Source organism: Euphorbia lathyris, chromosome 1, assembly GCF_963576675.1.
Source record: "Euphorbia lathyris chromosome 1, ddEupLath1.1, whole genome shotgun sequence".
Lineage (NCBI taxonomy): Eukaryota > Viridiplantae > Streptophyta > Magnoliopsida > Malpighiales > Euphorbiaceae > Euphorbia > Euphorbia lathyris.
This window is the reverse complement of record NC_088910.1, coordinates 128,306,374-128,324,636: the sequence shown is the minus strand read 5'-3', so window position 1 is coordinate 128,324,636 and position 18,263 is coordinate 128,306,374. Positions and strand designations below refer to the sequence as shown.

The 18,263-nt window shown below is 36.9% G+C and overlaps 2 protein-coding genes across 2 annotated transcripts; one reads left to right on the top strand and one right to left on the bottom strand.

Moving 5' to 3' along the window:
* The first annotated feature begins 1,692 nt into the window (after window positions 1–1,692).
* LOC136210974 (glutamine-dependent NAD(+) synthetase) lies at window positions 1,693–12,034 on the top strand. The gene is made up of 13 exons (XM_066002455.1): window positions 1,693–2,085; window positions 2,167–2,472; window positions 2,950–3,173; window positions 3,749–3,852; window positions 4,018–4,152; window positions 5,481–5,649; window positions 6,925–7,060; window positions 8,427–8,565; window positions 9,849–10,025; window positions 10,099–10,266; window positions 11,189–11,284; window positions 11,358–11,486; window positions 11,570–12,034. The coding sequence occupies exons 1-13, from the start codon at window positions 1,892–1,894 to the stop codon at window positions 11,756–11,758; spliced, it is 2,166 nt and encodes a 721-aa protein (XP_065858527.1). The 5' UTR covers window positions 1,693–1,891; the 3' UTR covers window positions 11,759–12,034.
* Window positions 12,035–12,954: 920 nt separating this feature from the next.
* Window positions 12,955–16,937, bottom strand: LOC136210973 (luminal-binding protein 5). The gene is made up of 8 exons (XM_066002454.1): window positions 16,742–16,937; window positions 15,750–16,017; window positions 15,449–15,663; window positions 15,088–15,330; window positions 14,523–15,002; window positions 14,264–14,418; window positions 13,825–13,907; window positions 12,955–13,724 (listed from the first exon to the last, which is right to left on the bottom strand). The coding sequence occupies exons 1-8, from the start codon at window positions 16,794–16,796 to the stop codon at window positions 13,220–13,222; spliced, it is 2,004 nt and encodes a 667-aa protein (XP_065858526.1). The 5' UTR covers window positions 16,797–16,937; the 3' UTR covers window positions 12,955–13,219.
* Between the last annotated feature and the right edge of the window lie 1,326 nt (window positions 16,938–18,263).

Sequence of the window (18,263 nt, the reverse complement as noted above, 5' to 3'; positions counted from 1 at the left end):
CCGATTTTAGAGTTTTCATCCCCAAATTTCACAATTTCTGAATATTGTTCTTCTTTTACACATTCTGTCCAGCCATCTTTGTGGACTAATTTCGATCCTTTCAAGTCTAGTTTAATCCTAAATTTTGCTTTATTCTTATTTCTAACATCCTGAATTTCATTTTATGCTTTCGTTTTGCTCAATTCCGTGTCCGGAAAATCATTTTATACACGCTTTTATGTCTTGATTTTCTATTTCACCTCTCAAAAATTTGCTTATATTTAGTTTTTGTGACACCAAGTTAATTCAATCTAGAGTCGTCTCCCTTGCTTTATTTAACATCATTTAGTTTCTCATAGTCGATATCCAATTCAAAATCATTTGTCAATCCCGCTTCTAAACCTAAATTCCTGAAGCATCCAATTTGTTCATCGTCAAATCAATATTATACTTTCGCATTCATGGCGTTCATATCAACGATCATTCGTTCAAGACGTTCTCACACTCGTGGAATCAAGGCCAACTTGAATTCAATACTTGTCGAAGCCAGCCATTTAGTGACCCCAAGTTTGTTGTTTCAAATTGCTTTTGATTCTATTTTTAGCATTTCAATTCTGATATTTCATTTCTACATTGCAATTGCAATTGTTGTATCGTTCATATTTTATTTTATAATCAACATCTACAATTAATTTAAGTATTTTTTGTAACTAAGTTCAAATTAAAATTTAGATTCAAACTTTTGGTAAACTTTGATAAATTAGTTTAAATTTCATAAATTTTAAATATTAAAATTGATGGTATTAGACTAACTTTTTAAAATTTTGAGGACTCGATTTAAATTGATCATTGTTGTCACGAGGTCATATCTGAGCCAGGTTAAAACCCTATGTGGCGTCAGGACTTCTCCAAGTCTCGGCTAGCCAATTCCTACCAAAAGGGTCTATCTCCTTTAAGCGTCCCGTCAATACGTATATCAGCATTTCGTTCCGGTGGGACTCATTGTGATCAGGGCCGGTCCTGATATTTTTGGGGTCTTGGACGAAATAAGAGATAATTGACCCTTAATATAAAAAAAGTGTACTTAAAAGTCTAAAAATAGAAACCTAATGGATATAATTTTATCAATTTTTAGACCTATAGATATTATAACTAAATTTATAATTAAAAAATAGTATATATTCAATAAAATTAAAAAGTTGGGTCCTTTTAGCCTTGGGCCCTAGGTGGCCGCACCCCAGGACCGGCTCTGCTTGTGATTAAACCTCGCTCTAAAAGAAACACGTACTATGGGCTAATTCTGGAGCTCATAGAGTTCCACCCTGTGAAAACATTCGGCTCCCTCACGAAGATTGAATGCCTACTCTCCTAATCCTTAATGGACTAGGATGAATCGCTTAAAAAGACCCAACACCAGGATAGTACATGTCCCCTACAGTGTTGCTTATATCAATTCTATATCTACCATCAACGTACATTATGTCTCATTCACCGCTCCATGTCAAAACGTTCATAACTGGAGTTGAGTTTGCCTATTATCAAACTCCTTCCTTATGTCCTCCCAAGGCCCCCCCATCTTGACTCTTAATTCGAACAGCATGCAACATTTGTGAAACGTGTAAAAAAGGCTCCAATTTGACATCCGAGCCCGTCCAAGGGTCCAGGAATCCTGAATCATCCGAACCCATTTAAACGTCAGCCCCAAAATATATAAAAATTGAAAAATCAAAACTAAGGTCCCTCCAAAATTCCCAAACATCGAATCCAATTCCACCAATTCCAATTTCGAAGAACACAAAGCCACACAGTTTCATCCATTCTTCGCCGAGGAAGCCACTGCGGCTCTCAAATTGGTGTTCCGCAGCTAAATTGCCCCAGTTTTAATTTGATTTCAACTTTCAAGGACTAGGAGATGAGGCTGTTGAAGGTAGCTACTTGTAACTTGAATCAATGGGCGATGGACTTCGATTCTAACTTAAAGAACATAAAGGACTCCATTGCTAAGGCCAAAGAAGCTGGTGCCGCTATCAGACTCGGCCCTGAGCTTGAAATCACTGGCTATGGCTGTGAAGATCATTTCTTAGAGCTCGATACTGTCACTCACGCGTAAGTTAGTTGAGTATTGAATTTGAATTTGTAATTGTGAAATTCCGCTTAATTTGGGGATGATTTTGATTTGCACTTCAGGTGGGAGTGCTTGAAGGAAATTCTGATTGGGGATTATACAGATGGGATATTGTGCAGCTTCGGGATGCCGGTTATTAAAGGATCAGAGCGTTATAATTGTCAAGTTTTGTGCATTAACAGGAAAATTATAATGATTCGCCCCAAAATGTGGCTTGCTAATGATGGGAATTACAGGGAGCTAAGATGGTTCACTACCTGGAAGCAGAAAGATCAGCTTGTTGAATTTCAGCTCCCAATTGACATTTCAAAGGCTGTAAATCAGGATTCGGTACCTTTTGGCTATGGTTTCATTCAGTTTTTAGATACGTAAGTTATAAGGATGTTAATTGCTGTTGAATTTCCATTTTACAGTAAGCTATGTTGCAGGAAAACTTTGATTTTAAAGGCTTTCATGTTTCCTAAACTTTTTGGAAATCAAAACTGGTGAAACTTGTATGGAACATTTGGGCTCACGTTTATATGATTTGAAAAATTGGAAATCGTATCGTTGGATGTATATGTTTTCTGAAGTGGATGAATGCTAATCAAATGCTCAGTAAATCCCTAGTATTTTCTGTATCACCTTCTACCAGCTTTTAAAATGAAAAGATCTATTTTCCCCCTTTATTATGCCACTTGTATGCAAAAAAATTTAATGTGTATAAATATAGATTAACAATACATTGTTATAGTCTTAAAGATGTATAGATATATTCATATAATTTCATTATTTATTTACACGTTTTTCTCCGCTGATCAGTTTCATACATAGAAGCTAATGCTGTCTTTTCTATTTGTTACTAGAGCTGTTGCTGCTGAAGTTTGTGAAGAACTTTTCACCCCTAGCCCTCCTCATGCTGAGCTTGCACTTAATGGGGTTGAAGTGTTCATGAATGCAAGTGGAAGTCACCACCAATTGAGGAAGCTTGATGTTCGTCTTCGTGCTTTTATAGGTGCTACCCATACTAGAGGAGGAGTCTACATTTACAGTAATCACCAAGGGTGTGATGGTGGTCGCCTTTATTATGGTACATTGTTAATGCTATTCTTCTTTGCATTGCATTTACAGAAACAACCAACTGACACAATAGGATTGACACAATTATCATTTTTCTTTGAATTTTATCATGTATAATCTAATGGCACATATATATAACATGCCAGAATAACCAAATTCCCATCCCTAATCAAGAAAACCGAATCGAAGGCTGAATACATATGCAGTCCCTCCAACTTGTATCCAAACGCCTAATGACCCTTTGAACTCTCAAAATGATATTTTCGCCGCTCAACTTGCTTAAACTGCTATAACTGACCCCTTATTTCTGTGTGGCAGTATCGTACACTCTACGTGCTCCTAACAGTTGAGGTGGCAGAAGCTTATTTTAAGCAAGTTGATGTGGCAGAAAGGTCGTTTTGAGCAAATTGAGGTGGCAAAAAAGTCGTTTTGAGGTGGCAGAAATGTCATTTTAAATGTTTGGGGGGTCATGAGGGGTTGATTATGTATTAAGCCCTGAATAGAACATGCGAGTCTTATTTGGTTTGCTGCTATTATTTGCTGCTGTTTAAATTTGGAGAGCTTTAATGGTTTTGTTTGATGTAGATGGCTGTTCTGGTGTGGTTGTGAATGGAGAAGTTGTTGCACAAGGATCACAATTTTCTTTGAAGGATGTTGAGGTTGTGGTTGCCCAAGTTGATCTAGATGCGGTACGCTTTATTTTAACATTCCTTGAGAGCATTTTTCTGTGGATTTTTTACATCGTTTTTTCTTGATATAAGTTTTTATCTTTTGGAAATTAGGCTTTGTTATAGTCACATATTTCATATTAAGTATTGAGCTCTAACGATTCTCCCATTGTTGGATTCTTACAGGTGGCTAGCTTACGAGGATCAATAAGTAGTTTTCAAGAACAAGCAAGTTGCAAAACAAGAGTATCATCAATAAAAGCTCCATATAGTCTTTGTCAATCTTTTAACTTGCAAATGCCTCTTTCTAGCCCCCTTGAGGTATGTTTTTGATGCATAACTATTATTAACTCCTACAGCCCTTACAGACATTTACTTATTAAGTTTCTGAAGTATTGTTGTTCTTATTATCCATAGTCATCAAAGGCACACCTCAGGCACTAGGCTCTAGGCATGCGAGAAGCCAAAAGGCGGACTCTGTTCAAGAGGCACACACCTTTGTGAGCCTAGTGCCTTGCTGGAGGCACGTCTAGGTGCAATTTTATAAGCCAAATAGGTTCTTTTAGGATTCCAAGTTAAAAAGTGGCTGTTTCAATCTCAATCTTTCCCTATCTATATCATCTACAATTGAAAAAATATCATGAACATGGAATACCTCTATTTGTCATAAATGTACATATATCAGTTTCCTTAGCTATAGCCTTAATCATAGGAATTAGAATAAGAATTAATTTGATTGATTATTTCCTAGTTAGTAGCCCTTTGATGTATATATAAAAATATAAATATGTCTAATCATTTTCATTGAAATATAGAATACATTTCTCCAATTCTCTCTGTATAAGCTATTCAAGTGCTAGGTCTAGGTCAAAGGAGAAGGTTAAAGCACCATCTTCTAGTGTTCGAGAAAGAAATCCGACAGTCCTTACTCCTTATAGATGAGGAGGAAGGTGAATCAGACTTTGTAGCTTGAAGAAGAATTTGATGTTGGAGATGATGATAATGGTGGTGATGACTTTGATGAGTGATGAATATGGACTATGGAGACTTTAGTCTTGATGAAAAGTAGTTTATTCTATTAGTTAATTAATTTAGGATTTGGTTGAACTTTAGTCTTTAGATTTAGAATTTATTTTTATTTTTATGATTATGATTATAGAGGGCGAGCCTTGGCGCAACGGTAAACGTTGTTGTCGTGTGACCGAGAGGTCATGGGTTCGAGTCGTAGGAGCGGCCTCTTGCCAAAAAAATTGGCAGGGGTAGGCTTGCCCCTTATACACCCTTGTGGTGGGACCCCTTCCCAGACCCTCACTTACTGGGGACGCGTAATGCACCGGGCCGCCCTTTATGATTATAGAAGAGCTAATATTTGATTTGGAATTTATTTCATGCTACTATTTATATGATCAAGATTAGGGATAATTGGTATGATTTAGTGACTGTTTATTGCATTTTAGAAATGTTAATTGTTATTTATGACTTCGTATATCATTTTTCTTTAGTGCGCCCAGTCTGCAGGAAATCTGGTGCCTCAGTGCGCCTTGCGCCTTTAATAACTACGAGTTTATCAACTAATCTGTGACATCTTGTAACATATTTGTGTAAATTAACCGAGTTTACTAAGTTAACTGATGTGTTATGGTTTGTAGATTACTTATCACTCTCCAGAAGAGGAAATAGCCTTTGGACCTGGTTGCTGGCTTTGGGATTATTTAAGAAGAAGTGGAGCTTCTGGTTTTCTGCTTCCTCTCTCTGGCGGGGCAGATAGCTCTTCAGTTGCTGCTATTGTTGGCTGCATGTGCCAACTTGTTGTAAAAGGTTCGGTTTCTCAAATTCCGTCCGAACTTTCAAACGACCGATTAACTCTTTAAACTTGCTTAAAGGGGCCTATTGTTCCCCCGAACTTGCTTAAAGTAACCTATTAGTTCCCCTGAACTTGCTTAAAGTAACCTATTAGTTCCCCTGAACTTGCTTAAAGTGACCTATTTGCTCTCTAAACTAGCTTAAAGTGACACGGGCTTCAACTTGTTTGAGTCTCCCACTCATTGCCAAAGTTGGACAAGTCATTAGAATTTTCTGGACAAGTTTGGGGAGCTAGGATGTACTACGCCTAGCTGTTATGAGTTTACAACAACAAAGCCTTAGTCCCGAAATGATTCGGGGTCGGCTAACATGAACCATCATATAAAACCGTGAAATCAAGTCGTGTCAGCGACACAAATTCTCTCCCTCCACTATGTCCTATCCACTACCATATTTTCCTCAATCCCCAATAAACTCATATCACTCTCGATCACCCTCTTACAAGTTTGCTTAGGTCTTCCCTACCCCTCACCACTACATCCCTTTGCCACTCTTCAGTCCTCCTAACCGGCGCATCAAGCGCTCTTCGTCTTACATGGCCAAACCACCTTAGTCGGTTTTCCCTCATTTTATTCTCAATAGATGTACTCTATTTTTGTCCTAATTACTTCATTACTCACCCGATCCTTTCTCGTATGACCACACATCCATCTCAACATACGCATCTCCGCCACCGACATCTTATGAATGTGACAGTGTTTCGCTGCCCAACACTCCGTACCATATAACAATGCTGGTCTGATTGCCGTGCGGTAGAATTTTTTCTTCAATCTATTAGGCATGCCGGGGTCACAAAGGAAACCTGTATCACGTACTTCTCCATCCGTTTGGATAATAGACCCTAAATACCGGAAGCAATCCAAGGCCTGAACAAATCTCCCATGTAGGGTGATTGTCCCTGCCTCCCTACTCCTATCGCCGCTAAACTTACACTCCAAATATTCCGTCTTACTTCGGCTCAACTTAAGCCTAGCTGTTATGAGTTTACTAGGTAAAATACATCTCTGACCTCTGAACTATAGTATTACTACATTATGGCCCCTAAACTTTATTTCTTGGCATAAAAATCTGTAAAAAAAGTTAACAAAATGATGACCGAATAAAAAAAGTTAACGAAATGCTAGTAACACTATATTTCAGGGGACATGAATGTAATTTACCTTAAGTCTTGTTTCACTGTTTGTTTCATTCTATTCTCAATGGCTTTGTCCTCAAGTCTATTATTTGCAGAGATTGGAAATGGGGATGAACAAGTAAAAGCTGATGCAATTCGAATTGGACATTACACTGATGGCCAATTTCCTACTGACAGCAAAGAATTTGCAAAGCGTATATTCTATACTGTATTTATGGGAACTGAAAACAGGTTGGCATGCATGGGATGATTTTCTTTTGGGATTGTCCAAATTTGCCCCTAACGTCTTCGTGGAAGTGCAGAGATATTCCCTAACATAAAAAAAGAGAGTAAATTTTGTCCTTAAAGTTTCCAATTTGAAGTAATTTTTGGCCTAGATAATGCTACATGGAGCAATTTTGGTTCCAAGCTATGTTGCACGAAACTAGGGATGGCAACGGGTAGGGTATCTGCGGGTAATGCCAATCCCAAACCCTTACCCGTTTATTTTTTAATTACCCGTACCCTTCCCATTACCCTAATGGGTATATGTTTTGCATCCCATACCCGTCCCATTTAATTCACGGGTACCCGCGGGTACCCTTACCCGTTAAAAATCAAGAAATAAAACAAAAAATATTACAAATTTAACAAAGTATAAATTTAATAAATCATCCATCTAAAAATTGAACAAATTGAATTTTAATCAATAAAAATAAAGTAGCTTAGTTATATTACTTAATGGTCGAAAAACAAAAGGTTGGTGTTCAAATCTCACATCTTACATCTAAAACACAATAATATTTTTTAATATATAAAAAAGTTATGACGGGTAACGGGTACAGGGTACCCTGGGGTCTTCCCATACCTTTCCCATTACCCTAACGGGTAATGTTTTTGATCCCATACCCGTCCCATACTCTTTTATACAGGGTACGGGTAGTCCCATTAGGGTCGGGTAGTGCCGGGTACCCGCGGGTAGAGTACCCGTTGCCATCCCTACACGAAACGGATACCGGGAAATGTTATTTCTAAAAAAATTAGCTAGGAAACGGTAATGGAAATGGAAACGGAAACGAAAATGGACACGAAACATGGAGACGCTAATGAAGAAGAGTTTCCGTGCAACATAGGTTCCAAGTAATTGAACCCATAAAACAAGACTCTTAACTTGACCTAGAGGCGAAGATGGGGTAATGGTGCACCCCCTGCCGTTGAAAACCACCGGTTGTATGGGTGGTTCCACCTCTCTCATCCCTCCATCTTCTTCATTGCACTCCCAAAGGATGAAGGGTTCTGCATTTTTTTTTTTGCCCCAGCCCATATGGCCTGAGTTTTTTTTTTTTTTCCCCTCCAAGCAGTCAAAGGCTGACTTCACCTGTCTCAGCTCAAAGTTGCTCCATGTTGGAAACATTGAGGATAAAATTTTATTATTTCTTACATTAGGGGTATATCTGCATTTGCTCAAAAACGTTAGGGGGAAATTTATACTGTATCTCTTTTCTTTTTCTTTTCTTTTGCAGTCAGATTCATTGCATATATCCAATTGACCATCAGTTACAAGTACTAGAGACAGCTACAAACATTAGTTGGCAGTAACAGGCTTCTCCTTTTGCAGTTCTGAAGCCACAAAAGAGCGGGCAAAGGTTTTAGCAGATGAAATTGGTTCATGGCATCTTGATGTGTCAATAGATGGTGTTATTTCTTCACTTCTATCCTTGTTCCAAACACTAACTGGCAAGCGACCACGTTACAAGGTAAAATAGTAAATTTCAATAGTCTTTTGGTCAAGTCTCATTCCTTGTCTTGCGGCTTTAAAGCGCGTCGGAACACACTTTACTAATATAGCTCAGTTACTCTATTTCCGTCATGGCTCTGATACAAATTGTAACATTGTGATCCAATAACATGTAGATATTGTCCGTTTTGGCTCTAGTCTCATTCTTTGAGCTTTATGACTTTAAAACGCGTGTACATGTTTGAAAATACACCTTTCCAATGTGCCATTCAGTTATTTCTTCGCTCCTTGCCCGGGGCCTTCCACCCCGGCACCATTCCCTTAGGTTTAGATAGATACATAAATAAATAGAATTTGTCTTCTAGTTTGATGAAAAAGATAAGAGTTCCTTTTCATCTCAACTATTAGTTTCTTATGCAATTTTATTATAGCTTAGGCCGAAAAACTCTACATTTGTTTTTGGGGTAAATTACACTCATGACCCCTGAACTTTGCACTTACTTTCATTATGGCCCCTGAACTTCAAAACTGAACATTATGGCCCCTGAACTTTACATTTTATTAACATAATGACCCCTTTTAACGTTGATCAAGATGATCACTCTGATAGCACGTAACCCTCCATTATAGAACTTGTAGAAATGATATTCTGAGTAACTTTAATTCTTGAATTTTTTGGTTTTGAGGTCATTTAGTTGTTGTTTGGTTAGGAGAGAGAAAGTGATTGTTTAGAGAGAGAAATAGCCAATTGTAATTTGACAAACCGAAAACGATGGTTCAATGAGAAATATGGTTCTAAATAACTTTAATTATTGGATTTCTTCATTTTGACTTGGTCAACGGTAAATAGCGTCGTTACGATAGTAAAGTGCAAAGTTGAGCGGTCATAATGTTCGATTTTGAAGTTCAGGAGCCATAATGAAAGAAAGTTCAAAGTTCAGAGTCCGTGGGTGTAATTTACCCTTTGTTTTTGTACTTTGAATCAGTATCAAACAAAGGTGAAAGGCCCTCAACAACTGGGCTATTAGCCTGATGCCTTTCTTGCTGTACATTGTTCTTGTGTTTTAAGCTATGTTACACGGAAACGGAAACGGACACCGGGATACGTTATTTTTAAAAAAATATATATAGCTAGGAAATGGAAAAGAAACTGAAACGGAAACGGAAACTAAACCCGGAAACGCTAATGAAGAAAAGTTTCCGTGCAACATAGGTCTTAAGTGATAATTATCGCCATGCTTGGTTGATTCTCAACTGTATTCTCTTGTTTTTGTTAAAGTTTTTAAACTATTTTCTTCACAGGTAGATGGAGGTTCTAATGCTGAGAATCTAGGGTTGCAGAATATTCAAGCTCGAATTAGAATGGTGCTAGCATTTATGTTAGCCTCGCTCTTGCCTTGGGTTCATAGTAAACCAGGCTTTTATCTTGTTTTAGGTAGCTCCAACGTCGATGAAGGACTTCGTGGTTACTTGACAAAGGTATTATCCAGTTTTTACGTATTAGATATCTTCGATTTTGTCGTTGATTATTCTCTTTTCTTAATGTCTGCAGTATGATTGTAGCTCGGCCGATATAAATCCAATAGGAAGTATTAGTAAGCAGGATCTTCGAGCATTCTTGAAATGGGCGGCCGTCCATCTTGGTTACCCGTCCTTGGCAGAAATCGAAGCTGCACCGCCAACTGCTGAATTGGAGCCTATACGTTCTAACTACAGTCAGGTATTCTTTCAACAACTGCTTTTGATATCTTCTTACCCGTCTCTGATATAGTTCGTACCAACATAAACAACGGTGAAATATTTTCTGCAGCTTCATGCTTATGTTTGGTGCACTCATCTTTGTTTTGTTTTCTTTAGCTATCTTTGATCTCTTTTTCTTTCTTTTCATGGACTGTTCGTTTCACCTTCTGATCATTAATACTCGACTTCTCCCCTTCTCGAAAAAATAATATAGTCAAAACTTCTAAAGCCTCATGCATTAAGATTTAAGACCATCCAATTCCATATTCGATTTTGTCTTCCTCGTTTTTCCTCTTCTTACTGGAAATTCTTTGTTCGTTTTTATAGTATGTTATTCAATATTTTTGTTTTCTTCCCATACAAGCTGTATATCTTCCGTCTTCCCTTTTACGTCAATCTCACTGAAAAATGGCATATAAAGTTTATGGTTTTGCCAGCTAGATGGCTCGACTTATTGTATGATTTAAGCATGTGTGCTCCAGGCAGGGCCGGAGGGACAGCCCCCCTCAGAAATAAAGAATTAGAATTAACAACCAAATTTTTCGTAATGTATGATTCCGTCAATAATCCCAATATGTTCAGAATTTATAACGATTTAGAACCAGTGACCCGATGGACATATACGTCGCTGATACTTAGTAACAAAAAATTTATGTTATTTTTAAAATATTTTTGTCCATTGACCCTCCGAGTATTTGTTCTGGTTCCGCCACTGGCTGCAGGAGTTATGCAACTTAGTAGCTCAAGTAGGCGTGAATTGAAATTTATATACTGCTGCAGATAATGTTCGCTTTTAGATGTTTTTACATCAATGAATTTGATTGTGCATATAGTATCATAACAAAAGTTGCCTGTATGTTTTTGCGAATCGTAACTCGAATGCTATGTCTGCATCGAAACAGCTTGACGAAGTGGATATGGGAATGACATACGAGGAACTCTCAGTTTACGGAAGGCTGCGAAAAATATTCCGTTGTGGCCCAGTATCAATGTTTACGGTACGTTCTTCAGCTCACCTCATCTCATAAAGTCTCATCGTTCAAAAGCTCACCAACATTGAACTCTGTACAGAATCTCTGCTACAAATGGGGATCAAGATTGACTCCGTCAGAAGTGGCCGATAAAGTGAAGCACTTCTTCAAGTACTATTCAATCAATCGACACAAAATGACAGTCTTAACGCCTTCTTATCACGCTGAGGTAATTCAATTATGAACAGAGAAACACAATGTGGTGTTTGTTTATCCAAAAAACTTATACCTATCTCTTCCTTGTCCTTGCAGAGTTATTCGCCGGAGGATAATCGGTTTGATCTTCGTCAATTTTTGTACAATGCAAGATGGCCGTACCAGTTTCGGAAGATCGATGAACTTGTTGAGAAGTTAAATGGGAGTAAAGTTGCTTTAAGTGACGAAAATACAGGGATGGGGGTTGTCGCGGCAAGCTCCGGGGATCCTAAAGCTGGCATATAGCTTTAGTGACAAAGATTAATATTATCTTTGACGAAATGAATTAATAAAAGCTAATTATAATAATTCCCTAGCCATGTTCTGTAAGGAATTTTTTTCGCGTTTTTACTTTCCTTTCGGGGTAGATTCTTGGTAGAGATGAGAAATTTCTGCCCCGTTAGCAATCCTATTTATTTGTTTTTATAAAAAAAAAAATTGTAATTATCTTGATGCCTTTTGTTGAATTTTTCTGAAGGAAAATAATGAAAAACTAAATTAAAAAGGAGAAAAACTAAAAATCTATGCAATTTATGATTTATAGTTCGATTTAGTAAGTAATTTTCAAGTAATTCAGTTTCTGATTTTGTTCTATTTTAAACCAAACTCAATCCATGAAAAATTAATATTGAATAATTCAATTAAGAATTAATCATATTTAGTGATAATTGTCAAAATACATAATTGTCAACGAATATTATACTATTATTAGGGTAAATTTATTAGTTCCTCATTTTTATGTAACAAACTGTTTAGTGCTCATATTTTGGAAAATGCATTATAAGGTTTATATTTTTTTGTCACTATTAACTCTATGGTCATTTTGTTTATTTTTTTTTGCACCACAATTCTCAAATAAAATGGTATAGAAATTTGCACTCGTGATAATTCAAAGTTAGAAATCCTTCTACATTTGTCATCTAGTTAGTAACACGATTTCATTCACCATAAGAATGTTTGAACCTAACATCCCAATTTTGATGTGAAAAGCTCCTAACACAAAGAGATAAGGAAAGAACAATAGTGAATAAAGGATTGCTCCTCTGAGGCAACTTTAGACTAACTAAACCTTTTTGGGCTAAAAAAAATTTCACTCTCATTTTACAAGCCAATTTTTTTTCAACCGGTAATTTTGAGAGAGCCAATTTGCACTCAAAACCTTTAATTTACCGAAGATAGAGGTCAGAACCACTAGGTGATTCTGAAGGTCGGAGGGCCGAAGATAGAGAAAAGTTGATATTTTGTTTTTATAAGAATAGTGATTGACTTTCAATATATCACAACACTTCTGCTTTATAGACACTTTCTCGCAAGACTTTCCCAACATCAAATTCGGTTGACCAAGACAAGCCAAATTAACCCTATTTTTTTCAGTTAAAAGCAAAAAATGTAACAAATATCTAACAATTACAGATAACAACTGAATCAAAGAACCCAAAATGTAAACAAGTGAGTTTTTAACATTTAATATATAAAAAAGTTACAAATTAGTCAAAACACAAACGATATTTCAATGTATTTTCTTACATGTTTTGAACTTCCCAAAAAACATGAAGAGGGGGAAAGAACGACTTCCTCCCGCTTTTCTACCCATCAGAAAAATTACAGTACTCTTTTCCTCACACCTTTATCTTACCTGACCTCACCTATCCTACATCCTCATTTTCTTCCACTCTCACTAATGGAACCAAAACTTTTCAATCCCTCTCACAGCTCATCATGTCCATCTTCTTCCTCATCGTCCGCCGCTCCACCACTTCCCGGAGCTCCACCGGATTTCTGATAAACAGCTGTAATAATCGGGTTACAAACTGCTTCAACTTCCTTCAACTTCTCATCATAATCTTCCTTTTCTCCAGTCTGGTTATCATCTAACCATTCAAGTGCGTCTTTCACTCCTGCTTCTATTTTCTCCTTCTCGTCGGATTCCAACTTGTCGGCCAGTTTGTCTTTGTCGTTGATCTGGTTTTTCATGTTGTAAATGTATGTTTCTAGGCTGTTACGAGCATCGATTCGCTCCTTTACTTTCTTGTCTTCCTCGGCGAACTCTTCTGCTTCGCGAACCATTCTTTCGATTTCTTCTTGGCTTAGACGACCCTTGTCGTTTGTGATTGTGATTTTCTCTGATTTGCCTGTGCCTTTGTCTTCGGCTTTCACGTTGAGGATACCGTTGGCATCGACTTCGAATGTGACTTCAATTTGTGGGGTTCCTCTGTTTCAGATAAAGAATGAATGAAAGATGTTAACTTTTTCTGCAGATTGATGGAGAAATAGTTAAAAGGAAAGAGAATGACAATGGGGGATAGGCAGACCTTGGGGCTGGAGCAATGCCGGTTAGATCGAATTTTCCGAGCAGTCTGCAGTCCTTTGTAAGACTCCTTTCACCTTCAAATACCTGTAATTGAGTTCCAGAGGCAATTAAGTTTGACATCCATATGGGTGGCAAAAGCAATTCGTGTAAATGTATTGTATTTGTGGTGTTAATTATCGGGATAGTGCCAAATAACAAAAATTCTGTGTCATAATCACATCAATTCAACCATACAACATGTTTATAGCTAACGCATAATTAATAATGAGATGTATAAATATGGAAAGTTCAATTCTATTAGAGTCACGTGTAAAAACATGTGAGATATACTATCAGATCAACCCTAATTTACCGGTCAATTTTGTGTCAGCCTAAAAATGATATAGTGTGTACACAACTTCCACACTGATGGCAAGGATTATATTGGGTACTAATTTTACCTGAATGGAGACTGTAGTTTGCTGATCTTGATAAGTGGTGAAGACTTGAGATTTCTTAGTTGGGATGACAGTATTTCTAGGAATCAATTTGGTCATCACTCCACCGACGGTTTCAATACCAAGGGTGAGGGGAGCCACATCCAAAAGAAGGATATCTGCAACCAAATATGTCATTCAGAGATCAGTTATGAAATTCCTGTTAAAATGTTTTTTTTTTTCACATTGCTAGGAATGTATTAGGCCTAAAGATAAAGATTACCTTTGGTTTCATCACCACCCTCTCCACTCAATATGCCTCCTTGTACAGCGGCACCATAAGCAACGGCCTCATCTGGGTTCACACCCTTGTTGGGCTCCTTTCCATCAAAATAATCCCTGAGGAGCTGTTGAACCTTTGGGATTCTAGTGCTACCACCAACAAGAACAATCTCATCAATCTGGTTCTTTTCCAAACCAGCATCATCCATTGCCTTCTTCACAGGTCCCATGGTCTTTCTGAACAAATCATTGTTCAATTCTTCAAAACGAGCTCTGGTGAGTGGTTCAGAGAAGTCAACACCGTCAAAAAGGGATTCAATTTCCACACGGACTTGATGCTGACTGCTAAGAGCTCTCTTGGCTCGTTCAGCTTCCCTCCTGAGCTTTCCGAGAGCTCTGTTATCCTTGCTGATGTCCTTTCCGTGCTTCTTCTTGATCAATTTAATGAAGTACTCCATGATCCTCTGATCAAAGTCCTCACCTGAAAAAATTTACACCATAAGCATACACTCATAATGTTGACAAACTATAGCTATCTGATTCGAAAGGGCAATGCCAGTTCTTACCTCCCAAATGTGTGTCTCCATTTGTTGAGAGAACCTCAAAAACACCATTGTCAATTGTCAAGATACTGACATCAAATGTTCCACCACCAAGATCAAAGACAAGAATGTTCTTCTCGCCGCCTTTCTTGTCAAGACCATAGGCAATAGCAGCAGCAGTTGGCTCGTTGATGATTCTTGCAACATTAAGTCCAGCAATAACACCAGCATCCTTGGTAGCTTGCCTTTGGGCATCATTAAAGTAGGCTGCATAATTAAAATGAAGTGCATATTAGTACAAGGAACGGATTGATAACAAGTAAAGATATGCCCTTTTAACAAATAAAGGGTAAAATAGGCTCTTATAAAATGATGTTCCACTAACCAGGAACAGTGACAACAGCATCCTTGATTTTCTTCCCAAGGAATGCTTCAGCTGTTTCCTTCATCTTAGTCAGAATCATAGCACTGATTTCTTCAGGACTGAAGACCTTGGTCTCCCCATCCTTGATCTTAACCTGAATATAAGGCTTTCCATCCCTATTCACAATCTTGTATGGGACAAGCTTCATGTCCTTCTGGACCTCCTTGTCTTCAAATCTGTAAAACAGAAGCCTCAGTAAGCAAAAACACACAGCTAATTCCTATAGAGAATGAAGATTACAATATCGATTAGGATGCATTACTTTCTTCCGATAAGTCTCTTAACATCAAAGACGGTCCTTTCGGGATTGACAGCTGCCTGATTCTTTGCAGCCTCACCGATCAGTCTCTCACTATCAGTGAAACCAACCCATGATGGGGTGATACGGTTTCCTTGATCATTGGCTATAATTTCGACGTGACCGTTCTTGTATACACCGACACAAGAATAAGTAGTACCGAGATCTATTCCAATCACAGTTCCCAACTTGGTGGCTTCCTCTTTTGCAATGGAAATAGCAAAGAGGCATCCTATACATAAGAATCATTATGTTAGCACCAGTTCTTAATTTAAAAACTAAGTCAACAAAATAAATATACAAATTATCTAAATTATAAGCTAAATAGAAAACCAGATTGGAAACAGGGATCAATAGGCGAAAGCTCACTGCTCTGATGGTGCAAAAACACAGCGTTGACTACTTATACTTCGATCATATCATACTCTTAAACGGGAAGTACTAGCACCGACTAAAAGCACGGTAAACACAAACATCATACTTGAAGCAAATGCAACAGAGTAATCATTCCTAACTCATCGATCATCATTGACTTCAAATAAATATTTACACAAACAATCTAAATTATAAGCTAAATAGAAAACGAGATTGCAAACAACGATCAGTAGGTTAAAACTACTGCTTCTACTTTGTTAGGAAGCAGTAGCTCCGATTAAAAACACAGTAACACAAGCATTTCGTTACTCTTAATCATACTTGAAGCAAATGCAACAAAGAACAAAGCCGGCGCAGTACTTGTCTCTAACTAATCGATAATCATTTACTTCAAAGAAACACAACTTGAAAAAAATCCACAAAACTTCAAAATCCAAACAGATCTAAACATATCAATAAAACGATCCTACATACGAAATGCACAGATCCATAATCACTACTTCTCCATCAAAATCACAAACGAACATAAACAACACCGAGTAACAAAAGAATCAAAAGCCAGATCTATGAATAAAACTCACCAAAGAAGATGATTGCTGATACAACAAGACCGCGAGCTCTCGACGAGCCAGCCATGATGAAATAACTATACAACTCTGCTTCTTCTTCTTCTCGGTATTTCTGTACTTTAGCTTTATGAAGACAATGGCTGAACTTCAATGGCGAGGTTTTTCAATGGAATCGAGTTTGAGAGACTTGAAGCTCTTTATAGAGATACCGAAGAACACGAAGCTTCTTTACCTTGCCCGCTTCAGTTAAATCAGGAAGAAGCGAAATGAGGGGGCATGTCATCTGTGATGACGTGGACCAATCAGATTAAAGGAGTGAGATGTTTCGGCCAATAATATTGGTTCTCGTGTTGGGTGCATCGTGGCAATTTATTATTGGTTGCAGCTACGTGTAGTACTTCCATTCAAACTTTGGCACCGCGTTTTATTAATGGGCTACTTTTATATTGCGGAGATAAGCCCAATTTTATCAAAAGATTTTGGGCTTTTATAAGGCCCAAAAACCCAGCTATTCTTTTTTTTCATATATAGAGAGAGAAATAATAAATATAATTTTAGATATTAAATATTGTATATGCTTTTTGGTTGCAACTTACAAGGATGGCTAAACGTTCAAACAGAAATAAAAAAAAAAAACGATGAAAGAAAAAGGAAAGCAACAAACAAAGAAATCTCATACGGAAATTCTCCTAACATCGAAAATAGTGCAATTTTACTTTTAGTATTGGCAGTTAAGAACAATTTTACTTTTAATATTGGCAAACTAAGTAAATTTCATATCAGTTTGTTTTAAAAAAAAGATTTCATAGTTTATATAATCTAATAATAGAATTGGAGTTAATTTTCTTTTTGTTCAAAAAAAATTATAGAATTTAAGACTAATGTTTATAAATTCGGTGAAATATTTTGAATTTTTTTAACCAACTCGTACAAAAGACAATATATTTTTAAATTTTTTTCACGTCTAATCATATGTTTATGATCTCTTATTAATGAGTGATAAAATGACTCACGTGTGAAATGTAGATGAAAAGATTTATGACTGAAAAAACAATTTGATGAATTATTTCTTAAATTTATCTAACTTAACAACGGTAGGTGCAAAATTATTTTTAGCTACCAATTTTAGGAATAAAATTTATGAGAAAATACGTAAATAATAAACTTTATGTCTAAGTTACATAATAAGTAAAAAAATTTACATTTTAAAAGATGATCTATAAAATATTAAAGACTAAATTACTAAATATGGGATTGACATTAATTTACTTTTAAAAACGCTCTATCCGAAAACGTTTTTTTTATAAGTTTCCAAAGTTTTGGTAACATTTGGAATGTGTGAAACGCTTTTTTTTCAAGAAACATGAAGGCTTAAAGCCCGAAAAAACCCAAGAAAATAAGAAAGAAAAAAAACTAACTACACACAACTATTTCGAGGATAGAACCACAGTCATTATATAAAAGAATATCCTAAAAGATTGCATAAGATATAGTAATTTGTAAAATTTGTCAACCAATCAGTATCTTTGTTACC